The following is a 26,581-nucleotide window of genomic DNA, read 5'->3' as shown; positions in this document are numbered from 1 at the left end:
GGAGTATACAAAATGTGTGTGGCACAGATTAGGGCTATCAATCATTGCAAAGTAGAGTTCCCCGCTATACTGGTATGGCGAGTGCCGGGTTGTCGCTTTGGCCAATTTGAAATGTATCTGAGGCAAGATTTTCAGCACCAATGGAAAATTGTACCCGAAAGCATCCTATTAATGCCCTTGCCGAGGTCAAGGGGAGAAAGTCCTTGGCAGCCCCTCAAGACACAGAAGCCCTGCCAGAAAAAGAGGTGGCATAACTAATCAAGGCTGCCATGTCATTCTTATTTGGGATCCAGTATTCACTCGGGGATCCAGTGCCCCTGAAGTACAGCAGAGGGTGTCTCCTCCTCTCCAGCTCCTCCTTCAGGCAATGTTGCCCTTTGTACGCCAGCTTTTGGACACACCACCTAGCTAGTGTGTGTTTTGATAACAAACCAGCGTGGAGGGCAGGAAGCCTCGCTTGATTCAGTCAGCCCAACCCAAGCTCGTTAGGGAGGAGCCTGCAACACCAGGAGCGGAGGACCGACGAGGCAGGCGTCAAGATGGCGGCGTCCGTGGAGCTGGACCTGCAGCCTCTTCATCTGGACCAGCTGCCCACCGACCCCTTATTGCTCATCCTGAGCCTTTTGGATTATAAAGACCTTATGAGGTGGGAGGGGGAGCCAGGCGATAGGAGTTGGGGGACGTCCCACCTGGGACGGGAAACTGCCCGGCTCGGCGCGTGGCTTTGTGCCGCATTTCAGTATTTTGCAGCGGCTGGGGATTTTATGGGGTGAATGAAGAGGGGTGGGTAGAACAAGGGCGAGATTCATCGGTGTTAGGATAACAGGAGAGGGAAGGCGCAGGCCGTCTTCTCCTGTTTCCAAGCAGTTGCAGAGGTTTTCCGGTTAGATTATTGATGGGTGGTTGGGGTGTGTCATATAATGGGAGGTATCTTAATGGGGAATTAGGATCGAAGCGACAGTGTTGCTAGCGTGAAAGTCAGGGGTGGGGGGAGAGATATTCTCTGGCAGGGGAAGACGTGGGGATCAGGCGATTGCTTTTTCTTAGTGGTTTAGGTATTAAGGGCTATTCTGGATTGCTCAGTGTGAGATTTTCTTGCCCTGGTAAGTGTGGGTAATAAGTGCCTTCAAAAGAGCTCCAAGCTGTTTCTGTGCTGACAGACGGATTTCTTTCACCATCGTCTCGCAGTCTCAACAGGTGGTTTGTTTCTGTGCAACATGTTAAAACTGTGCTGCCCTCATGCCACCACATGGTGGGTTCTTAAAATCCGGCTACTGAAAGAGATTGGGTGGATTTTCAGTGTGGGAGGACTTCTGTTGTGGTTCAAGAGAGAATAGGAAGCCAGAAGAGAAAGCTGGGAAACTGCAAGTCCTTAGGCTTTAAGTAGCACTTCAAATTTAAGCCAAATGAAACGTTTCATGAAAGCTGTAACAGGAGGCTGTCATAGGTTGGGGAGATTTTGTTTAATATTTTTTCCTTTACACCCACACTATGATTAGGAAAGAGAGAGTTACCCCTGTCTCTTTGCCCCACAAATAGAAAAGCAGTGTGAATTGTTTTGAGTGGGAAAATGATTGATGGGAGAAAAGTGTGTCCTTTCTACTGTTCCTCTATTCAAATTTCCAGTATCCCCATGGCTGCTTTTAATTTTAAAAAGAAACCCATTAGTTTAGCCATTTAATGTCTTTTTTGTCCTTTAGCAGCAAATATGAACATAGTGTAAACTGAAAAGAAGGTTTTCTCAGTTGTGGAATTCCCTCCTCTGTGGTATTAATCAATCCCTTTCCATCTCTTGACTTTTTTTCATTTGGCATTTTCTGGATCACCTCTCCTTTTTGCTCTATGTTTGCTGTTTTTAATGCATGTTTTATTTTTCATTTTAATTGTCTTTATTATGTGTTCTATAATGTTTTGCTTCTAATTTTTAGTTTCCTTGATGACCCTACATGGGCCATAAGACGTGTATATAAAATTTTAAAATACAGAAATAGATATCTGTAGTGGCCAAAGAGAGAAACAGGAGCTTTGAGTGGTTGGACAAGCAGAGTGCTTGTAGAGTAGGGTCCTCAACCTTTTTGACCCTCATGCAGCTTTGGAAGTTGGACACAGGGCACAACCACAAAATGCCAACCACAACATTTGAAGGAGGGAGGTTATGCATAATTGTAATAGTAAAATCTGCAACATTTTAGACAGAAGCTCTGTTTAACGAGACACCCTTTAAACATATTGTTTTCAAAATTTAAAAAGCATAAATACAGCTTACCTTCATCCACTCATTAAAGATTGTTGCACAGTGTTGGCACCTGTTACTGAAGGTACATTTTAAAAATCTGCACAGAAACTTTGCTAAGCAAAACCCCTGTCTGCCCTCCCATCCACTTTCTAAAAATATTTGCTGGGTGCTAGAACAGATGTTGACAGGTTCCCTGGCACTCTGAGGCACCATTTTGGGGACCCCTGTTTTAGAGCATTGAAGTGTGATAAATGAGTTGAAATACTGCTGCAATCAGGGCAAAATTCCAGCATTATTCCTTTCTTTTGTGTAAAACTTAACATTATTATTATTTAATTTTGTTTAATATCACAGCTGCCAGTTCTTTAGCTGGTTGTTGGCCTTTCATTACAATTTGAGCCTCACCCAGAGGCCTAGTAATGTATTAGCCTAGTATTTGTGCAAACCCCAGCAGGGCTGCCTTCTGAATCTGACAGATGTTGATTTTGTCGATTTGAAGATGTTTTAAATGCTGCCCTAGCATTTTTGGAATTGTGCCCAGGAATGATTACCATGGGGATGACTTCAGCTGGTTTGTGCTATAGTCGCTATATTTCGATTTTCAAATCATGGTATTTAGTGACCTTCTCATGTTCTTTTTTAATTAACCTGCTGTCACCAGGTACTGCTATGTTGATGATGGTCACTTTCTTGCCTCGATTGCTGTGATGTCCGATGTATTATGTGCTAACACTTTGTCTATTTGGATTTGAAAGTCCCACAAGATTGTGACCTTCTCATTTTCCATGACACTCTCTGGACAATGTTACCACCAGTTTTTAGCTGTCCTAATGTTGTAATTCCTGCATAAATTGCAGTGGATCATCTTGACCACTGAGTTGTGGCTATGTTTGTACTTGGTCTGGGCGATCTTTTTGCAACAGTTTACATGATTTGCAGTTTTGTCAGCTTCCTTGCACAATCTGCACTTTGCGTTATCCGAGGATTTTTCGATTTTGGCCTTAATTGTATTTGTTATAATGGCTTGCTCTTGAGCGACTAAAATCAGAGATTCAGTTTTCTTTTTCAGAGTTCCAAATGTTAACCACAGCCAGGTCTTTTTGTTGTCCATCCTGTCCTTGATCTTCTCCAGAAATTTGCCGTTCAATGCTTTGTTGTGCCACCTTTCAGTCCTCGTTTTAATCAGTTTTTTTTCTGAATTCTTGTTTGGTTTTCTTCACTTCAATCAATGCTTGTTTTTTACTTTCTTTCACATGATCGGCCAGCGCATGTTTCTCCTCTTCCACTGTTTGCTTTACTTGCAGTAACCTTCTGCCACCAGATCTCTGGGGAAGATATAATCTATCAGTATCACTATGTGGGTGTAAGGTGTAGTGCATTGTCAGAAGAAGAAGAAGAAGAGTTTAGATTTATATCCCCCCTTTCTCTCCTGTAGGAGACTCAAAGGGGCTTACAATCTCCTTGCCCTTCCCCCCTCAGAACAAACACCCTGTGAGGTGGGTGGGGCTGAGAGAGCTCCGAGAAGCTGTGACTAGCCCAAGGTCACCCAGCTGGCGTGTGTGGGAATGTACAGGCTAATCTGAATTCCCCAGATAAGCCTCCACAGCTCAAGCGGCAGAGCTGGGAATCAAACCCGGTTCCTCCAGATTAGATACAGATTAGATACACGAGGAACAGATTAGTTCCTCCACTGCTGCTCATAAGTGTCCAAGTTTTTCTATCCAATGCATCCAAATTATCCTGTGTCCAGTTACAATTCCCATGGTGTACCTGATGACGGGCATGGCCCAGGTGTTGATGGCCTTAATGGTATTCCCGCCGTTTAATTTAGATTTCAAAATTTGCCTGACCCTCCAGGTGTATTCCCTGCTGATCACAGTCTTCACTTGCCTGTGCTTGTTGTTGTTATTGTTATGTTCTCTTGTCAGTTTAAAAAGTTGCAAGGGGGCATGAACACTAGGTCATGAGGAAGAGGCATAGATGTCATATTATATTGGTAATTTCCAGTTAGGTGGATCCCCTGGCCTTCCACAAATTTCACAAAACAAACCTCAAAGACTGACCTTATGATTCCTACCAATTTTTGAGTCCTTGTTCATCTTCCAGTTGATGCTACATCATATCCCATACTACCACAAATGGCTCTGATGGCTTTGGCATTTTCCTGTATTAATAAAGGAGGTATCTTGTATGCCAGTTGCTAACAAAGACATGGAGAACAGATACAAGTTTCTGCTGCCTCAAGGTGTGCAAGGGGATCATAGGTTTTTGGTTGGCTAAAATGAGATAAATCTATGGATTGTGTATGAGTCATTAACGGATTCTTTGAAAGCAATGGCAGGAGAGTGCAGAAGAGGTTACAGTGGTCAGAACACAATCAGTATGAGCACTCTGTTCAGCCTCCGTGTACAAAATGGCAGGAGAAAAGTGTAGCTTGAGTAGATTGCAGGTGAAGTGATTGTTTAGTCAGTCACCCCATAATCACATACCCAGTGTGGTTCATGGTGCTGTTCAAAAATAAAAATCCTATAGGGGAACAAATTTTTTTAAAAAGGGAGAGATCAGAAAAAATGCATATGGGGAAGATAACTAAGTTTATTTAAAATATTTTCACACTACACACAGAAGAACAGGGAAGGGACATGTTGTAAGAAAGCTTGTAAAAGAAACAAAAACAGCACTTGAAATGATATATTAAATATTAAACTTTGCACAAAACATTGAAGGATATTGGAATGAACAAGAAACCAACAATGAAATTTGAGGGGATGGGGAAATGAAATGGAAAGACATTGAAAAGAACAGTACAATTGTACAACAGTAGATAAAATATAATCTAATGTGCTGAAAATAATTATTGAGCTGCACTTTGAAGTTCAGCTACATTTTGAATTTTAAAAGATGAGTATAACCCGTAACAGAAATGCAGAAGGGAAACATAAAATTAATATTAATATTCATCAATTGGTCAAGCACATGTTCAGTAATGGCGTGTAATTTGGAAATCCCTGATAGACTTTTTGTGTTAAACAGAAGAATGAATTGATAGCTGTTGTGAGTTTTCCAGATTGTATGGCCATGGTCTGGTAGTTTTTGTTCTAACATTTGACCTGCATTTATGGCCTGTGTCTTCAGAGGCATAATAGCCAAACGAGCAAATATTTGCACACAACACAGCTAGCAGTCATATACTGTATAATTTGTGAGTTAAATCTCAGTAATGCCCCAGTACATCTGCTAGTAAGTGTCATATACAGACCAGGATGCATTCATAAGAACTAACCTGAGCCCTCCGGGGGAGGGCGGTCTATAAACCTAATAAATAAATAAATAAATAAATAAAATAAATCAGCACTTTTACAATTGCTTCCCTAATCTTTGCAGGGGATAGCTATTGACTAATTAGTGAATATTGAAAACCCAACACGAGTGACCAGCTTCTGGATATAGTCTGGCTTTGAAATTCTTCAAAGGCTTGTGAGTGCATATATTTTCAATGCACGTCAGTGGGTCATATATAAACTAGTTCTTATAACAGTCAAGTCAGACTTCTTTTTGCTCTGCAAAGCTTTCTCTTCTGCAAAAATGTCCTTGAAATGAAAGAACTCTCAGTGAGTTTATATATGACTCTCTGGTCTGCATTGAAAATACCACTCACTCATGATCCTTTGAAGATTTTCAAAGCCAGAATATATCCAGAAGCTGGTTGCTTGTGTTGGGTTCTCAATATTCAATTTTAATCAATACATATCCCTGTAAAGATTAGGGGAGCAACTGTAAAAGTGCTGATTAGTTCTTACAAATGCATCCTTGCCTGTATATGACGCTTACTAGAAGATGTACTGGGGCATTACTGAGACACAGCCCCTTTAATGTATAATTGTAGATTTAATCAACTCAAAAATTATACAGTCTATTATTGCCGGTCACGTTGTGTTCAAATATTTGCTTGTTTAGTTATTCCAGTTGCACACACCCTTTGTTTTGTATACCCTATCTTCAGAGGAATATCTTGGTAAGATGTGTTTCTCTCGATGGCATCGAGAGCCATAGTGTCACCTTATTGTTATATGTCTCTATATTTCTCACTTGTGTTTGCTCTTCTAGTGTCCACTTTTTATTACTTCTACTTTGTCTCCCAACCCAAAAAATCCTTTGAAAATGTTAAACATGAAATAGTTTTAAAAATGCATAGAAAGATGTAATGTCTTTAGCTTGTAGAATTTGGATTTCCATGCAGCAGCCTCCTGTACATTTTACATGATGGAAGTGCTGGTGACCTGCTGCTATTGTTTGCAATTCAGATAATTGCTAATGATGTAAATGGTCTTGGAACCTGGAGCTGAAACATGTGAACAGTGCCTGACTTAACTTGCCCCTCCTACTTTAATAATTATGACATGAATATAATTGTGGTGTAAAGAGCAAGAGCATATGAGAGTAGATAGTTTGTAATTTGTTCTAATGGCTTGTTCTAAGACCAAATAACTTTTTTTGTATTTGAGTAATGTTTTAGTATAACCCTTCTAGTGGAATTGGGAGTATGCCACTATGCCTCAGTTTTGTGGTATTCCTCACTTTTTTGCCCATTTCTCTGTGATGGCATGGATTTCTGTACATGGTAGAGTCCTTCAGAAGTGGGTTGATGGAAAGGAAAAACATACTCTTCCCTTGCTCTAAATTAAATATAGTTATTTGGAGTAATTTTTCTGCTGGTCCTAGAGGTTGTATGAACAATTCTGGGCACTAAGTTACAGAGAGGAAAACACTAGATGCTATAGAAGATCTTATATAGTCAAAACTGTACTAAATTGGTTTACATCTCTGCTCATTCACTGGATCCCAGCCAATAACTGAACCAGGAAACTCTGCAAATCTCCTTTTTCCTTGGGTAAAGGACATCTAACATTCAAATAATTATAGAATATCCCGGTTTGGATGGTACCTGATATGCATAATGAGTATAAACAGGGGAGGAAAAACAGGAGTCCAGTCTTCTTGTGTCTGAATAAGTGAGAAATGTAATACCTGAACTGTGGCACCAACTTTCATAGATATGGTCAATGAGACTTATATAACAACTAGCGGGGCCTGGCCACACATTGCTGTGACTTATTGTGGTGAAATGGAAAAGGAACAGTAGCAGCAAATCAATTGCAGAGGCCAGCAGTATGTGCTCATGCAAACACGCAGCCTGATACTGAGCAATGTCATTGATGTGTGTGCCCCCATTCCTTGGGGGGGGGGGAATGGAAAGGCACCCCTCCCACACATCTAGGCTGGCTGGTCATGATCCTTTACCTGGGAGTAAGTTTGGTTGGTGGCAATGGGTGGTGCTTTTGAGGAAACCCTCTGAGGGGCGTGATGCAGCCATTCAAAGTATGTCACAGTTGCTGAACCGAGCTTACTCCTGAGTAATGCGTGCCTGGTTTTCTTAACTGTAACCACAGTATTCAGGGAATCTAGGATGCCTGGCCCCACCCTCCCGACCCTTGCATGTCACCCCTCACTCTCTTCCCCCCCTCACTTCGCTTCCCTTGCATGCCACCCCTCCTTCCCTTCCCTTTTCCTCTGCTAGGGTGGGTGGGTCATATCAAGATGCTGGGCCCCCTGCCTCCCCTCCCTTGCATGCCTCCCCCTCCGTCCCTTTCCTCTCCCTCCCTCTCTTCCCTTGCATGCCACCCCTCCCTCTCCCTCCCTTCCCTCTCCCTCGTGTGTATGTGTGTGTATGTGTTTCACTTCCACTTGAGTTACTGCCTATGTACTGTTTTCACTGCTCATATCTGGCCATCTGAATGAACATTCTAAGCAGCACGAACATTCTAAGGGTGACAGTTACACACAGGCAGCTGCATGTCCTTCACCATGGAGCCCCAGGAAAAGGGCATTTTACCTGGGGCAGGTGTGACATTTCAGGTATGTGAACATCTAAAAACACTCTCACCTGGCTGACTATAGTGACTGGGAATTTTCAGAGGAATTGGCCCAGCAGTTACTGAGTTATACTATCATCAACAAAAACACTGTTAGCTTTTTATATATTTAGATTATCATAAATGCCAGTTTTATATTACTATTGGGCATTGAGCTAATGGAAATAATGTGAAACCATAGTCAAGAGTTTCTTAAAACATTAGCTCTAGTAGAGCCACAAAACAGTTTACTCATAATCAAATTTGATATTTGTTCTAATTACAGAAGCAGTCGCTATGAAAAAATGAAATTAATTTTCTAGAAAATTTAATTCTTGTACCTCTTAACAATGTTAGATAAATTTTCTATAAATATAAACCATTCTGTTCCCTCTACCCCTTTTGATTTGTTTTGTAATGGAATGAGGAACCAGGAAAACATGGTGTGGAAACATCCCCTGTTAATTCTGGGATCCCCACAGTGGCTTATTTGAACCCACCATTCAGTTCTTTCTGCTAGGAAAATAAGTAAACTTATTTCTGTTAACTTAAAGCTGTGGAAATTATTCAACTTTGCTGTTAAATTAATATTGTTGACACAGTAGTGGTAAATACAGTTCCTGGTTGTGACTTAAAATGAATGTAAATAATTACTGTTTTTACAGCTGCTGTTGTGTAAGTCGTAGGTTAAATCAGATTTCGAATCATGATCCGTTATGGAGGAGGCAATGTGAGAAATACTGGCTTGTGTCTGAGTAAGTATGAACAGCATGTAATTGTTATAAACTAAAAATTGCTTTCAGCAAGTTATGTTGTTTCAACCTACTGAGCATGCACAAGACACTTTTCTTGGATTATAAAGGTACAGGATGAATTTGGTTTCTCTTAACATTTGGACAAGTAGTAGAAATTGTGAGAAAGTCGCCATTCAGTACTGGAATATGGTAATATATTTCCTGCTCCAGTACTTGTAACTCTTCTGTAGTCCGATAGAACATCTCCATTTAAGTAGTAGAGCACTCTTATGAATGACACATTATTCCTGCCAGATGGTTTTTAATGAAGACCTGACACTTCAGATGAGGATTCTACAGGATGGTTGAAATTGATTTCTCACTTTCAGGAATTCCTGAGATTAGGTAACTTGGTAAATGATGCTGATTACTGTTCTTTTAGAAATCAAATTTAGTTTAACATCTGAAAATATTTGTGTAGCTCTTTTTTTTTTAATCCAAACTCTTGGGCTTTTATTGTCATTTTTTGGGCAGAGTTACAACCTTCTAAGTCTGTTGACTTCAATGAATTAGAAGGGTGTAATTCTACATAACACTGCACTACACAGAGAGATATATAAACTTCTGAGATGCCTTCTTTCTTGTTCATGTTTTATGTAATGTTGATCTTTTCCCATTATGCTTTCAAAGGTCAATTTTGGTAGCTTTCCTGAAATTTAAAATTCAATTTACTTGTTAATCCTCTGGGTTCTTGATCCAAAAGAAAAACTAAACAATGTTTCATTCTAGAACAAACGTGTAACTGGAGTTTTCAGAATGCAGATCAATATAAAATGTGCGAGGTTAACTTCAGGGCTATTTGTATACACTTTTGTGTCAGTGGCAATTTTGAGATGGCTTATGCAAAAGCACCAGCTGTTTTGTTGTAGACCACATTTATTGTACACATGCTGCGGTTTCATACTGGACACAGCGTAACCTTCATGTAGAACTATACTGCTTATAATACAATATCATACTCTTGTTTGTGTTTGATATTCCAGTTAATTACTGGCTATCTTAATATATACACTCACTTATACAGGTTTTCAGTTCAGAGTGTGTTTGTTAAAATTCATGCAATACTCTTTTTTTCTGACTAAGCCCAAATTTCTTCTGATGAAGTGTCTTTCTCCATACTAGTGCCAAAAACTGTTTTGGGGATATTTTATAGAATAAATAAAAATAGTTTAACTTTTTATATACTATATGAATAATTAACAACTGTAATTTTTCCTGATTTTAAAGTCTGTGGAGATTACTCCATGGTATTAAAATTATTGTGTTGTATGGGTGCAATTCAGTTAAAGTTGAACATGTTCGTGTCCTGCTTCCCCCCCCCCCCCATCATGTAAGTTATTTGTATCTCACATTTCCATTCCTAAGGATCTGCAGTGCCATTCAATAAGTAACTTAAACAGTAACATGAATTAGTTCACCCTCTTATGAAGTAATAGTTTTCACCTGTTATTCTCCTTCATCCCAAATAGCTTTCCCATTTTGAAATGGTTACTGGAGCTGCATTTTCACATCTCTGGATATTGTGACATTAGATTGTCCATGCTAGATGGATTGTTTACTCAGCTACACCTTCTAGTCCGTACTGGAAAGATTCAGTTGTTAATTATTGCTATTGTGCAATGACAACCTGGTATCATACAGGAAAGCCTGGCAATAGATGAAGTTGCAGATGAAGTTGACTTCTCCCCAGTTGCTTCCCGTTCCTTTTCACATGAAATCTTAGCAGCATTGGGGACAGAGGGAGGAATCCTTATTTGTGTCCAGCCTAGTAATTCCAGCTGTTGATGCTCTACAGGAGAGTTAAGCAAACAAAACCCAATAGGAACTGTAGAACTCAGTTTTGGCTGAATTGTATCCTAAGCTTTTTTGAAGTTAGACTTCCTCATTTAATGAAACTACTGCCTGGACAAGGAGATGAATAGAAGTGTGCCTCAGCTTTTCAGTGAAAAGTTATGAGCATACTATAGTCTAATTTCTTTCCTTTTTTGTGAACCTTAGTCATTTTCTGCAGCCCTGCTTCAGGTGCCCCCACCTTCTGAGATCAGGTGGGGGGCAACCACAGGAGGAGGAACTTCAGTGAGGAACTTTTGGCATCCAAACTCTAGAATTCTTTCCTCAGGGAGGTCCTTTTCTGTTGCCATTTTCCACCAGCAGGCTAAGACTTTTGTTTCATTTGGCATTTTCTCAGTGATGCCTCCTTACTGCCCAATGTTTTAATTGTTATTTTATGTTTTTATATATGTATGTTCAGTCTGGTTTTAATTGTATGAATTATGTGTTTTTTGTTTGTTTTAATGGTTTTAAAGATTCGATATTATGAATTTCTGAATAATTTTATTACATTTCTTTAAAAATATTAATATTTTACCCATCTTGTTGGCTCTTGTGAGGGCAAAGAACTGGGGTGTAAATTTTGTAAAATAAATATTTTTTCTTATTTTCTAGAAATAAGAAATCTCAGGGAAATAAGAGCTGGAAAGCAATATTTATGAATATGTATTCTGATTTTGGAAGGTATATTCAGTATTATGCTACACTTAAAAAAGCATGGGATGACTTGGAAAAATATTTAGCACAGCGCTGTCCTCGGATGATTGGTTCTTTGAAAGGTACTGCTTGCATATATGAACATCTTGCTAAGTCCTAGCATTTTTGTCTCTATTGTATAAAATGGGCATAGCTGATTATATAAGTGTCAAGCAGCAAATATTTGTTAATGATCATCCTAGACTGCAAAATTGAATGCAAAGCCCAGACATTTAATTAACATAATATACTTTGATCTATTTGCATATTCAGCTGTGACCTCCTTTGCTTGTTTCAAGAAACTGAGTAGAAATTGTGACCTGTAGATTTGGTACAATAATCCAGATGGTTCATTTTCATCTCTTAACTGCATATTATTATAAAAGATGTGGCAATGAAAGCAAGCACCCAGTATTCTAATGTAAGGAAAGTTATTTTTACCCCAGACTTGGAGAACAGAGAGCCACCTTCATCTCTTACTGTTGTTCAACATAGAGCTTCTTCCATTAGCAAGTGATTTATAGAAAAAGTACACATTTTAGTATGCTTATATTTTTAGTATGAGCAAACTTCCAATCCCTTTAGGACAAGTATGAGAACCTCCTGTTTTCTTCATGCAAGATTTCTGCAGAAATGGATACTATTTAGCAATAAAGACTTCACATTTATGACTAACTTTTTGTGTGGAAATGGCTTGGGCATTATGTATATTATGTCTCCTTTTTTTGTAAGATTAAAATTTATAATATCTTTTACGAATATGCAAATAATTGTGCCTTCCTTCTGAATAAATTGTTGCTTTTCCTCTCCTCTCCTACCAAAGTGGTATAAGAATCTGAACTATCAATTGACCTTCCTTTCTTTACTGTAGTATATCTCTTTTTAAATCTACAGTTTTAACAAAGGCAGACTTCTTCCTTTTGTTTGGCTTAAAAAGAAACACAACTACTGTGAGAAATGTTATGCTAAAACCTGATAGGTTTATGCACACCATTTAGTTTTGGACAGAAAACAACATTCATTTAGGCATTTTTGGACATCCATTTCACAAAAAAACTCTAAAACTATGAAGGACCATAGGATTTGATCCTAAAAAAAAGAACAATTGCTGACTTCAGTGGTGCATGCTCATGAGTTTAGTGTTTGGATTTGAAGCATTCTGCATACCGTGTGCTATGTGTGTTGTCTGAAAGAGTCTGCTAAAATTTAGTTTTTGAATGCTCACAGACAGTGTGCAGGAGGAAGACCTGGATGCTGTAGAAGCACAAATTGGTTGCAAACTTCCTGATGACTATCGATGTTCGTTTCGGATCCATAATGGACAGAAACTGGTAGTTCCAGGGTGAGGAAGCTACTGTTAACTTCTGTTTAATAATTGGCTGATACATAAGTGTTCAAAAGTACTAATCAGGTGAATTTCTCCTTCTCCCCTCCCCTTCCTCCTTTGGTTTAGTTTAATGGGAAGTATGGCACTTTCCAATCATTATCGCTCAGAGGACTTGTTGGACATTGACACAGCAGCTGGTGGTTTTCAGCAGCGACTTGGACTGAAACAATGCCTCCCATTAACCTTTTGCATTCACACTGGATTGAGTCAGTACATGGCTTTGGAAAGCGTGGAGGGTCGCAATTGTTATGAGATCTTCTACCAGTGTCCAGTAAGAGACTTGTGAATAGATCTTGTAGACAAGGCTAATGCCGCCCATTCTCCCAAAGCTGATAAACTGTATGATAGATACAACGTTATTGTGTATGTATGCATGAGAGAGAAATACTTCAGTCTGAAAACTGATTGTGTATCACTTTCAAGCCCATGGTTCAACTAATAAAGAAAAGAGAGGAATCGTTAAATAATAACGGTCTAAATTGAATGAAGTAAATAGTAGGTTGATTGAATAGGGGATAGGAAACCTCACACAAGTGTCCCAGAATGAGGGGTTGTTGGTTAAAAGGTGGGGGGTTGGTGGTAACCAAGCACTAGGAAATTGGGTGATGGGGAAGTAGCATCTTACACATGGGTTAGAACTCTGTGTGTGTGTGCGTAAAGTGCTGTCAGATCGCTTCTGACTTCTGACCCTATGAATCACTGACCTCCCAAATGTTCTCTTGTTAACAGCTTTGCCTCAGGTCTTGCAAACTGAGGACCATGGCTTCCCTTATTGAGCCAGTCCATCACATGTCAGGTTTTTTCTTGCTTCCTTCAACTTTTCCTAACATTAGTGACACTTGTTAGAATTAGCCTGTTAAAATATTTGGCTGTGAGTCTACCAAATAATAGAATGTGGACTTTTTCTAGATTGGTCCTCAGGCTTGAGAATGGGAATAATGTTATTCGTTTTCATGGATTAATAATTTTGTTTCTAATTATGGCTTTGCTATCTTATTTGGATGAATTTATGGTGCAGACGATTAGCTGCAATGGGGTGGGGTGGGGCGCCCCCAACACCCCTGCCCCCCTTGCCCTCCCCCACTTTCCTTAGTTTAGGCTGAAAAAGCGGCCTGTTCAGTTCAGACTGAAAATGTGGCTTGGTGGGAACTACACTTCCCAGGAGACCTTGCAAGCCCCAAAGTCTCCTTGGAAGTGTAGTTCCCACCAGGCTGCTTTTTCAGCCTGAACTAAACAGGCCACTTTTTCAGCCTGAACTTTTTCAGTCTGAACTAAGTTAAGTGAGGGGCAGGGGGCACTGTGTGGGTGGGCACAGGTGCCATTTTCTCCCCCTATGCCACTGTTATGGTTATGTTATGCATGAATTGAAGATTTTTAAATATTTTCTTAAGTACTGAGAAAAGCAGGGTACCTTATTACTGATAGTTGTACATTTGAAGTTCTATTCAGTCATCTTGAAACACAATTCCTGTTTTTAAATTGTGTACCCATTGTACTACAGTGTCAGTTTCATAGTGTTATTGAGTGGGGGCAACCAAGTTTTAAAAAACTTAATTGTCCTTCCCAGTAACTCATGGTATTTTACATCATGTATTCATTCAGTCTTGCAAATAAGCTCGCAAGTTACTGGACTGCTTACTGAAACATACCTGCATATGTCTTGAGTGATATGGAATACAGTACATTAAACAACACTTTTTAAAAAGAACTCTACATGACTTTCACTTTATAAAATGGATATTCCACTTTGATATTATCAACAGGATGAAATTGAACTTGGATTCGACTGTTGAATGTGTGCTAACTTGTGTTGGGAGCTCAAACTAACCCTCACAAATAACTCCAGTAATGTAATGATGAGACCAGGACAAGAATGTCTGTGAAATAATTGAGAGAAATCTTATTATCATAGAAATCCTATGTCTCTTGGGAATTCATTTTGAGATACAAATAACCGTTCTTTTCTCTTTTTTCCCTCCCTTTCTGACTCTACCCAAAGGATCAAATGGCCCGAAACCCCTCTGCAATTGATATGTTTATTACAGGTAAAAATATTTTGGACCTTGAATGGGAAACAATTTAGAGAAGACATCTTGTATTGCAATTTTAGGACATTGCAACAAGCCCATTGCAAGGCTATACAAAAACGAGTGATTATATACAATAGTTATGTGCTCCTCAGGAGCAAACAATGCCTTCTACTTCAACATCCCGCAGTGAAGCCCTGATTGCTCCTATTCTTTTGCAAGGCATCTGCATGAGGATTGCTTTGAAGAGAAGAAGGACTGATTGCAAAATGGGAGATGGAGAGAGTTATGGCACCTCTTATATCTGTCGGGTCCCACACTAATGCTTCCAGGATAAAACACTGGTCTCCAACACTGATGAAGAGGTAGCAGGATATATGGTGCTTAACTCTTCTCCTTCCTGGTGCTTGTTAACATCTCTTTCCACCAGCAGGAAGCTGGTAGATGCAGGAGTGGATGAAGGAAGAGGAAGCTCTTTTCCTAGCTGCTGCTGCATTGCATCCCCCCCACCCCATCTTGCTGCTTTGTGTAAGAGAAGCAGTGACCAGAGTTTCCAGAGCGGTGACTATTTCACAGTAACTTGGCCTAATATTCTGTTTTGTAAATCTGTCATTTGAAATGCAATGGAGATATTTATTTTATTTTCTCTTCGGAGAAAAGTATGTTTCATGTCTCTTTGTGTTTTTTCCAACTTATTTTAAAGGGGCTCACAATTAAATACTGCTTGTCTACTGACTTTCTGTTTGCCCTTAAAGTGGTACACAGAATTGTGTATGTTGTATGGTATACATGTGCAAATATGATTCTTATGATAATTCTTGAAGGCAGTATTATATGGTGATGGGACGGTGGGTCTTAATAGTAAATTTATGGTTTGACTTGTCTTTAAATTGACATAGGAGCTCATTCATATGTGAAATATTCCCTTTTATATTGAGAAATGACTTGAGTATTGGTAACCATTGAGATTGAATTTCCCATTGTAGTGAAAATAGAATGAGAGATTAGCTATTCATATAGGAAACTCAATGAACCTTATTTTTGTATGATATTAATAATCAAATAACTAGTGATCAGCTGGCTGACATATTTGGCTGTCCTCAACTAGGGCCACGGCTCTTTTGGCCTTAACCCTGGCCTGGGGGAAAACTCTGTCAAATGAGGCCTGGCACATAGTGCAGTTCTGCAGGGCCAGCAAGACCGAGATGTTCCACCAGGCTTATGGTTGAGGAGAGCAGTGGTTTTACATCAGCTGGCCTTCCTTCTCCATTTACCTCCTTCACTTCCCTTTTTGTTCCTTTTCCTTTTTTCCCCCTTTCCTCCCCTCCTTTAAAAACCATTCTGTTCCCTTGTCCTTATCCCTGTATCCGCCCCCCACCCCTTGACATGTTTGTCAGCTCCTCTACTCTGCATTTGCCTGGTTTCTCTCTAGAACTGAAATTGAAGGCATCAACTAATGGGGCTATTGTTTAGTCTTAATTTTTGTGATTAGAGTTTAATTGAATTTTATATGGTTATTTATATTTTAAGCTGTATTTACCAGGCTTAGGTTAAGAAAAGAGAGGTAAAATATAATAAAATAAACTAAATATTTTTTTAAAAAATATCCCTCCATCTTTTGGTATTTAGGTAGTTCTTATTTGGAATGGTTCACCTCCTATGTAAACAATGTAGTAACTGGAGGCTATCCCATCATCAGGGACCAAATTTTCAGGTACTGTGTCTTTTGGCTATAACTTATGTCTTACAGCATTGTATTAAAACTAAGGAAGATAATTTCAATTTTTTATAGAAAAAATTGCTTGTAATTCTGTAGCAGCCATGTTTAGATGGTGAGTGAGAGGGCTGTAATAAAAAATTGTCCAGCATTATGCAGAAACAAATAGGCTTCTTTTAAAAAGTTGAATGTAACAATCCATCTGTGGAAGGTACTGTTGGTCGTAGATCTTTCTTCTGTATTTGTTTTCCTAACCATCTGATCTGACCCCAGGAAATTTGAATCCTGAGGTTATAAGATCTGTGTGCAACATGAGTGATGAGTTGCAGTGAGAACATAATAGCAGCCCTGGTGAATCAGACTAGTAGTTCACCTAGTCCAACAGATTGTTTCATAGAGTGACCAACTAGGGGTCCTACAGGGCATGAAGGCCAGGCCTTTGTCTGTGGTTGCTGCCTCTTAGCACTGGAATTCAGAATTTTATTACCTCTGAACACTGAGGTTTCCCCTTAGTCACAATAGCTAGTAGTCACTGATGGAGTTGATAAATTCATCAATCCCTTTAAAGAGGACAGTGGTGAAATCATTCCCCTGCCTTTTGCATAAGAGGGTGATTTTGCTTCTCAGTGTAGCCTCCTGTGTGGTTATTAGCCTGTGAGTCCTGTTATTCTGGAATCAACATTCCTAGGGTTGGAAGGGTATGCTGTGCAGAGGGAAATGTGGATAAGATGCATTGGAACAAAGTTCACAGTTATTTAGGTTTTATCAAGAGGAAACACAGACAGAGTATCATATAGATGGATAGTTAGGCTGTTTGGTTTTTTTACCGTCAAGTCACATCTGAACGGTAAAAAGACATCCAAAAATAGTTTGCCATTGCCTGCCTCCACATCGTGACCTTGGTATTCCTTAACAGTCTCCTATCCAAATAGTGGCCAGTGTTGACTTTGCTTAGCTTCTGAGATTTGACAAGATCAGGCTAGCCTGGGTCAGGACGTTAGTAAGGCATTAATAGCCCTTTCTTCAGGGCAACATTAATTGTATTTTCTCCTGCTCCAAATAAAGTTGACAACAATCTTATATAAATGATAGCCAAAACTGTTGCTAATAGTTTTATAGTTACTTTTACAAGTTAATATCAAAGGAAATTCCCTTTTAACTTTAAATATGACAAACATGGGTTTTTTTTTCTGCTAGTAACATCTTTTACTGTACAATGTCTCCCTTTGGATGTTACAGCCCTGTATCTTCAGCTGAAACCTCAAGCATCTGCTCATTTGGCCAGTTCGTTGGCATCATAATGTCTCTAACTGCTGTTAGAAATGTGGGTTTCCTGCAGTTTGATTGGTGACATGTTTATGGCTTGTGGATGACTTTTTTTTTTTTTAGTGAAAAGTGGTGGGATTTTTTAAAACCTTGAAGTAAAATAATTGTACGGAATTCTGTGTATCAGAATTAAGCTTTCCATTTACAGGCTTATTTGACGCACTGACTGTGAAAATGTTCTAGAGAAGTGGAATATCATAATGTAAATGGAACCCTTAATATGTTTAATGCAGACAAACAAGCTGGTCAGGCTGAAGTGGAAAGAATAGACACAGTTTTATAGCCTTTCTGTTTGAACTGTACAATGCACTAATTGTGGCTTCTACAGTTTCTCAGTATTTAGCTCTCTTTAATATTATATTTGATACCTTTATTTCCTTTTCTTTTTTTAGATATGTCCATGATAAAGATTGTGTAGCAAGAACAGGAGACATTACTGTTTCAGTCTCCACATCATTTCTACCTGAACTCAGTTCAATACATCCGCCTCACTATTTCTTCACCTACAGAATCAGGTAAGAGGAATAAACAAACTCTATCTATTGGTGATAGCCGGTAGGCTTTGTTTGTTTCATTATACCTTTCAGAGTTGGGGCTTACTAATATTGCACTTCAGCTATAGATTGTGCACATCAGTAATGTAATCCCATCCCCCCACAGTTGTTTAATATATTGTGTACATGCCAATAAAGGTTATTATGTTTGATATCACAACTGCCAGTTCTTTAGCTGGTTCTTTAGCCTTTCATTACAATTCAAGACTCACCTAGAGGCCTAGGAAGTTGTAATGTATCGATGTAGTAATCGTGTGGATCCCAGCAGGGCTGCCTTCTGAATCTGACAGAGGTTAATGTTGTCAATTTGAAGATGTTTCAAGCGCTGCCCTAGTGTTTTCGGAATGGCGCCCAGGGTGCCGATTACCACTGCCACGACCTCAGCTGGTTTGTGCCATAGACACTGAAACTCGACTTTCAAACAGTGGTATTTAGTGACCTTCTCATGTTCTTTTTCAACAACCCTGCTGTCACCGGGTACTTTCTTGTCCTTGATCACTATGTATTATTATTGTTATTATTATTATATTGCTTTTTGTGTGTGTGTGTGTTCTTTAGTCTTTGGCATTCCAGTGCACATCTAGACTGACTTTTGAAGCAGCAATATCAGCACTGCCTTCTTCCACACTTGTATTCTTTCTTCCTCCTTTCCTATATCTTTTTCAGGATAAAGTTGACAATGTAGTTGTGTGTTCTCTGGCAGAAGCAGTGTGCACCCGCATTTTCAATAATAATAGTTTCAATGGAAGCAGTGTTTTAATAAGGATTTTTAATGCTGCCAGAGAATTGGAAGGGTGCGGGGGAGAGGCAGGCACTAGGACCCCAGCAGTAATAAAGATCCAGGAAGATGTGGCAGATTCATACACACATTTCCTGTCATCTTTATTTTGAAAACAATATAGTCTAAGACCTTTAAAAGTAGTCACACATTGGAAGCTTTGCTAAAAGAATGGCATTGTGTTAAAATGAGTACTTTATCTAAATTATTTAGAATTGAAATGTCCAAAGATGCACTTCCAGAGAAGGCATGTCAATTGGATAGTCGATATTGGAGAATAACTAATGCTAAAGGTGATGTAGAGGAGGTTCAGGGCCCAGGAGTTGTAGGTGAGTGATACTTTTCTGTTTTTATAGCATTTGTTTGGTAACTATTAGCACTGCTCATGTGTAAATACATACCTTTGTGTTCACTGAATGGCAGAGTATTTCATAGTGGGAACCAAGTTGATACTTGAGACCTCCATTATTAATTCTGTCACTATACTTATTGTGATTAGTGTATTGTATGTACCTGAAGTGCGTCACTTCAGGAATTCTTTGGAAAAATGATTGCCAACTACCTTAAACAATAAATTCTGGTGGGGTTATAGGAGGTGGGACAGGGAAAGTGATACTTTGTCATTCACAAAACAGAAACAAAAAATAGACTTTCAGGACAGTAATGGTCCAGCAGGCTCCTGCCTTTCTCCTTGCAATACTTCATGGAAACCAGAGGATCAGGCTAAAAATTTTAAATCCGTACTCTTTTGATGGTGTGGTATGCAATTTTTTTTTTGCCGAGATAGAATTGTATAAATGTTTCCTTTTATATAAATGTTCATATGCATGTAATAGTATGTTGAAATAAACTATAACCCTAATTATATTAAGGTCTACATGTTTCAAATTCTGCATGTTAAGTAGCATCACCTGTATCTTGGATAACGAAATGTGAAGTTTTCTACTGTTTTTGCTTCTACAGGAGAATTTCCAATAATAAGCCCTGGTCGAGTTTATGAATATACTAGCTGTACAACATTTGCCACTACATCAGGGTATATGGAAGGATACTATACATTCCATTGTCTCTACTACAAAGATAAGTTTTTTAATGTCACCATTCCTAGATTTCATATGGTTTGCCCAACATTCAAGGTATCTACAGCACGTATGGTAAGTTGGCAGAATTGTTGCTTATTTTTAGGGACTATCTTTAATTTGCTTTCTTCCTTTAAAACATTATTATATGAAACTTCAATAAAGCCTTGTGCTGCCCACCATTTAAAAAATGGTTAGTCCATTAGAGTTGAATTAGGGAAAAGTGGATTCAAGCCCTTTTTAATCAGTAACTCTTCAGATGGATTGAATCTTACTTCCTGTCTTTGTTCTTAAGCTGTGCGACAAGACCCTTTTTTGAAGGCCCTTTTGAGAGCCCATTATAAAAGATGTTTTTAAACTGGACATACAACTGGCAACAAAGTGCATGATAAACTTTTAGGCATTTTGAGGAAATAGAGACTTTATTATTTATGCAATATTGTCACCTTTCTGTGTTTTCTGTATTTTGCTTTTTTGGTATTAAAAAATCTTATTCAGTTCTGTAACTTACAAAGTAATATTCAATTTAAATTGTAAAAAATGATAAAAGCAAAATGAAACGTCAGCATTAAATTGTTTGTTCATGTATTATTTAGCCTGGCACTCAAACAGTCAGATGGAAAATATATGACATGCAATCCTTTCTAAAAGAGTGAAGCTGTTGAACTGTGAATTGAGGGAAGATTATTCTATAGCTTTGGGATATTTACAGTGAAGGACCTCCTTCTGACCACAACAGTCCTTGTTTAAAGAATTGTTGAAATACAAATCAGAAGAATACAGCTGGTGTAGGGGTGGACATGGGAAGAACTGGTTTTTAAGCTATCTGGATCCCCTAATGTAAAGTGCTTTAAAGCATCAGCACCTCCAATTGGACCCAGACATATACATCTGCCAGTGCAAAAGCTAGACTTCTGAGGTGTCTTCAAGACCAGCACTAAAAAGAAAAAGTTAAGCATGCAATCCAAAGGGGGTGGGGGGGTGGGCAATGTGGAAGTGCCACGTGGGTTGTGCCGAGATGCTGGCAGAGGTGCAGTTATGATGGCAGCAGGGTGCTATGCAACTGCATAGTGCCCAAACCCAAAAGCAGCTGCTTGCCCTGGTTGCCCTCTGCCACAGGAGCCTGTGCCAACATGAGCTGGAGCCATCTGGGGACAGAGCCAACTTTAGTTGGCTTCCAGTGAAATTTCAGGCCAAGAACACTCTTTTTTTCAGCACAGACTTATGCCACCAAAAAGGGTAAGTTATTGCCAGCAGTGGGCTTCCCAAGGAGAGAAGAAATTTTTCTCCTTCTCCACCAGCGCCCACGTTGTTGATTTGAAGGTGGCGTTATGGTGCCACTTCCGGCCACCATTAAACATGTAACAGTGTAGTAGTATCTCCTTTGTTCAGGAAGTAGTGGTCTACCGCACAAGGATTCCTGTGAAACTGAGTGAAATCAAGGCTGTAAGGTATTTTGAACAGTTCATATTACATTTTTTATTTTAGAAATCAGGGATAAATCCTACAATAGACCTTTGTAAAAAAAAACCTCTGAAATAATATACTAGTGAAAGAACTGCAGGGTTCAGGGACTTTGTATGAGTAACGTTTTAAGCAGCTGTGGAAAACAAAGCTAGTAATGGCAGCCATCATGAGGCACTAATTTATTGTGATTATACTGCTTTTCAGATATACGTTGGTAGCAAAAACGTCATTTCATTGGGTGTTTCTGGAGGAAATTCTGAACTTGAGCTGCATTGCTTGTTTTGTTTTGTTTTCTCATTAGGAAACCAATCATAATGAATTCGCTATGGATGAGGATGAAGACTCAACGTACACTGATGACTATGTAGACAGGCATAGAATGCTGGACAATGATCTTGAATACTGAGGGGATACCTTGTACAAATATTTCTGAATACTATAAATAACAAGCCGTGGAGCAATTAGCATGAATGGTGCCAATTCCGTCTTGCTTCTGACCAGATATACTAAAGGATATTTTTAAAAAATCAGATGTTTTGGAGAAAATTTGTGGGGTGGAGACAAATGTGGAAAGTCAGTAGTGTGGTAAAGTTTGTTCTTTCAGACAGTTTGAAGTTGGGAGTTCTCATACATTTAAAAGATATTTAAGATCAAAATGGTGTTGATTTTTGTGTGTGTACAAGTATACTAGCAGCATAATGGTGATGGCAAAATGGGAAAAGTAGGCATGGCATTTTTGCAGTGATTTCTTATTGTTCATCTCTGCCACAAATGAACCAAAGTTTTGCAGTTAAATTTATGTAATCATTGGGTGCTCTTGTATATTTTAATATTAACACATATTAACACATCAGCCATGGAATGTTGGAAAAGGAGATGGAATTTTTATTAAATATTTGATCCCTGATCATATTATAGGCCTTTGGACAATGAGAAGCAGATTACCTACAGCATCTTCCCATTTATGATGTAATATAAATATGTAAATAGCTTGATTTTCTCCCTTCATATGCCATTTAACTATTATGATAAACTTTGTTTAAGTATAACCCTGTTTTCCTGAACATTACATGGATTTTTATAATTATGTTTGATTAAAAATAGAAAGCCTAATACTAAGCAGGTAGTCACTACTTAAGTTTGATGGAATTAGCTGGAGGCGGAGGGTGAAGAGGGGTTACTGGTATCAATAATCTACATATACCAGGATTGTCTGGGTGAACACTCTTCAATAAGCAGGCAGTTGTACTATTAACAACTGAGTTTTATTAATAAAATAACAAAAAAAAGGAATATATTTTTACTCAATGAACATACACACCCAAGGCATACACAAGCTAAGAGAAAAAGAGAAGAGTTGGATGAGGTTCCAGGGGTCGGCAACAGTTGCCAATTCTTGAAGGGACATCTAGGCCCTAGGGAAAGGAGCAAAATGACCAGTGTTTCTAATTAGGTTTGTGTATGGATCCAGAACACACAATGAATGACCAAAGGACCAATATTTATACCCCAAAATGAGTCAATCTCACAGGAAAGCCAGAAACAAATAATTGATTGCTTTTCTGGGTTTCCAACAATAAGAAGAGGCTTGATGAGTCATCAGGATCCAAGAGATGACTCATCAGGATCCTGGACTGTTCTCTTGAATACCTATTGATTACTGGGATTGATGCAAATGGGATAAATAATTGTCTGCTTGGAGCGCTGATTAGGGTAACACAATGGATTAACTAGTCCATTGTCCAGTCAGGCATACCTTAGGACCAGGGGAGAGGTTCAGCTGCCAAGTGCCTTCCTGCTTAGGCTTACATGCAAGATTGTAAGGGTCTGTTACCCCAGTCAATAACAAGTCTCAAGAATGGTTCAAGAGCTTTATTAGAACTCTGTCAGCCCAACGGCCAGATAGCCGAAACTGAGGTTTGGCTCTCTGGCCCCGGTATATACCTGTAAGTTATAGTTTGGCTCAACCCAGAATCCCCCCCACCCTCGCATTCCCATAATATCAGCATGTGAAAGGACAGTGAGAAAGAGACATTGTTTTTGGGACAGACAGGCTACTCCCTCAGGAACGCCGATAACAAGTAGCAGTTAAACACTATTAAGCTAGTTACTTCCAAGCAAGAAGAGGCCCCATGGCCTTGGGCAATGATAATAACTGGGCCATCTGCACCAAGGCTGTGTATATGTGAGCTGCCAGGCCAAGCATGGCTCAGGTCTGACAAAGATGGATCTCAAAATTCTCTAAGAAGCATCCATTTTGTGAGGCACAGTGTCTTTCTCTTATGACAGTCTTTAATCCCCCTGCCTTTTTGCCCTTAGCAGGAGGAGGGGGTCCATCTGCTTATATACTGGTCACAGCTGGAATATGTATTTTAATGGTATATATTGCAAAGGATGGGTGGGATATGGTATTCTACAGCAATAGTATAGTTTTAAAATAAATAAATTATATAGAAGCGAAGCATTGGGTACACAGATGGTTAAACAGTAAAAAAGAGATTCCTTGAAGATGATATTGAAAAGTCTAATAGATTTCTACACTTGATATAACAGTTATGGCTGGGCTCTAGTAGTGGTATATTGCGGTTTGATAAAACTGCTGACAATAATAGGGCTCAGATTTTTACCAGGTTTCACAAGCTAGTTTTTCTATCAGGTTTTCTCAATACATGATACATTAGAAAAACTCTTCTGTATCTAATCTAGTACACTCTTTCACAGCACCCACCAATGTGCCAAAGAAAGCCTGCAACATAAAGTTAACATAGCAAGTAGCAGTTGATAGATATTGTCTCTGTTCCGAGTCTACTGTCCATCTTCAGTGTGATCTCCATTGTCTCCTCACTATAACTTTATAAACCATGATTACATTTTTCTCCTGTTTCCCTAGCATTTTTTTTAAACTGAGAAGCTCCGTACTTTCCTTAGAGAAGTTGTTCGCCTTAGTCATGTTGGTTGCTATTTTCTGACCTTTTTCAGCTCTGCAAAAATCTTTTTGTGGGTAAGCACAACTGAACATAATATTCCAACTGTTGACTGCACCATAGATCTACACAGGGGCTATACAGTCTTGTCTTTCTTTTTAAAATCCTTTTCTACTAATCCTTGGGAATAACAGCTAACATATCAGAAGACAGAGATCTGAGCCTACTGGAAAAGTGAACAAGATGCAATTCAAAAGGATAAGTGCTGAGTTCTACATCTGGATAACAAAAATGAAGGAACATGCATACAGAACATGCATACACTTTTGGGTAGCAGTGTATGTGAATAAGATATTGGGGTACAGGTGGACTGTAAGATAAATATGAGCAGCCAGTGTGATACAGCAACAAAAAAAGGCTAATGCAATCTTGAGGTATATCAACAAAAGCATATCCAAATCACAAGTCATAGTCCCACTGTACACTGAGTTGGTCAGGCCACACCTGAAGTACTTTGTGCAGTACTGGAAGCTTCAAAAAGGATGTGGACAAAATGGAACAGGCACAGAAAAATGCTACAAGGATGACTGGGGCCTGAAAGTCAAGCCCTATGAAGAAAGGCCATGGGACTTGGGAATATTTACTGGAGAAGAGAAGATTGAGGGGGAATGCAATTATCTCTTTAAATATTTGAAGGGCTGTCACAGGAAGGTAGTAGCTGTTCCTGTTGGCAGCAAAGGGTAGGACTCAATAATGGGGTTAAATTACAGTCAGAAAGGTACTGGCTAGCTATTAGGAAGAAAGTCTCTTACAGTAAGAGTTTTTCAACAGTGGAATTGGCTGCCTAGGGAGGTGGTAAGCCTCCTCTCACTGACAGTCTTTAAGCAGCGACTGGACAAAATTAACAGAGTATAACTATACCCAACTATGACCCACAGTGTAAGGCCCAAGAGATGACACAGTGTCGGTCAGAATGAAAATGTATCATCTGCACCTCTAAGAAAACAAAATGTTGTGTTCCTTGAAGATGATGATAATCTCTATGAGGCTGGACCACTTTTAAATTCTCAGGTTAATTTAGATACTAATCCAATCCACATGGAAGATACTACTTGGAACCAGATTAAACAAAAATCTAATGGATGCATTTATGTGGATAATAATTCTTCAGATGATTTAGTTGAAATCAACTGATTTGGTAATCCAAGATCTAGACCCAAGTTTTACATAGTGTCATGGAATATCACAGGGTGTCATAGCAAAGGTGGCAATTCTAACCTTTGAAATTACCTTTCGGGTTCCAATGTGATACTGTTATAGGAGACCTGTTTCCCTAACCAAGTAGCAATTAAGGGGTTCACCTCCCTTGCACTTCCTGTGGAAAGAGTGGGACACCTGGGATGACATAAAGCTGAACTCTGCTATCTTCTATTTAATATTTGACTGGACTGTATCTCAATTGGAATATTGTCCACCAATAGCTCAAGATGTCTGTCTATTTTGCTGCGGCTGCCTCACTTGGCATTGATGCTTTTGTTATTCTAGACACTTATCAACCACCACCAATGCAGGCCCCCTCAGTATATCTGTAAAATTAGCATTCCTAAAATATATCACTTCACTTTTAAATAGAATGTAATTTGCACACTCATCTATTCTGGAGTGAACCTTTTTCAGCTCTTCACAGTCTCTTTGCTTTTTACCATTTTGAATTATTCGGCATAGTTTGCAGATTAGGCCACTTCACTGTCCACTCTCTAATTTCAGATAATTTATAAACAAATTAAATAGCAATGGTCTTCAGAAACTTGCTTGCTTTCTTGCATTGTGAAAGTTGCCCACCAGCTCCTACGT

At 39.1% G+C, this 26,581-nt stretch overlaps 1 protein-coding gene across 2 annotated transcripts; it reads left to right on the top strand.

The window, feature by feature from the left end:
* The first annotated feature begins 319 nt into the window (after positions 1-319).
* Positions 320-24,678, top strand: FBXO3 (F-box protein 3). Of its 2 annotated transcripts, XM_048483257.1 has the most exons (11): positions 330-646; positions 8,814-8,903; positions 11,388-11,551; positions 12,696-12,810; positions 12,922-13,126; positions 14,855-14,900; positions 16,512-16,596; positions 18,318-18,440; positions 19,471-19,586; positions 20,221-20,411; positions 22,105-24,678. In XM_048483257.1, exons 1-11 carry the CDS (start codon positions 540-542, stop codon positions 22,207-22,209), a joined length of 1,347 nt encoding a protein of 448 aa, XP_048339214.1. In that variant the 5' UTR covers positions 330-539; the 3' UTR covers positions 22,210-24,678. The 2 variants fall into 2 exon arrangements, with proteins under 2 accessions (XP_048339215.1, XP_048339214.1); XM_048483258.1 differs by lacking the exon at positions 22,105-24,678 and having other exon boundaries at positions 320-646; positions 20,196-20,394.
* Positions 24,679-26,581: the final 1,903 nt, after the last annotated feature.

The sequence above is a fragment of the Sphaerodactylus townsendi genome, linkage group LG02, assembly GCF_021028975.2.
Source record: "Sphaerodactylus townsendi isolate TG3544 linkage group LG02, MPM_Stown_v2.3, whole genome shotgun sequence".
Taxonomy (NCBI): Eukaryota; Metazoa; Chordata; class Lepidosauria; order Squamata; family Sphaerodactylidae; genus Sphaerodactylus; species Sphaerodactylus townsendi.
This window is presented reverse-complemented; position numbering and strand designations above follow the sequence as displayed.

Coding starts and splice junctions, on each gene's coding strand:
- FBXO3 (XM_048483257.1), top strand. CDS start 540: ATGGCGGCGTCCGTGGAGCTGGACCTGCAGCCTCTTCATCTGGACCAG. Junction 11,552..12,695: donor GATGATTGGTTCTTTGAAAG/GTACTGCTTGCA, acceptor GAATGCTCACAG/ACAGTGTGCAGGAGGAAGAC. Junction 12,811..12,921: donor CAGAAACTGGTAGTTCCAGG/GTGAGGAAGCTA, acceptor CCTTTGGTTTAG/TTTAATGGGAAGTATGGCAC.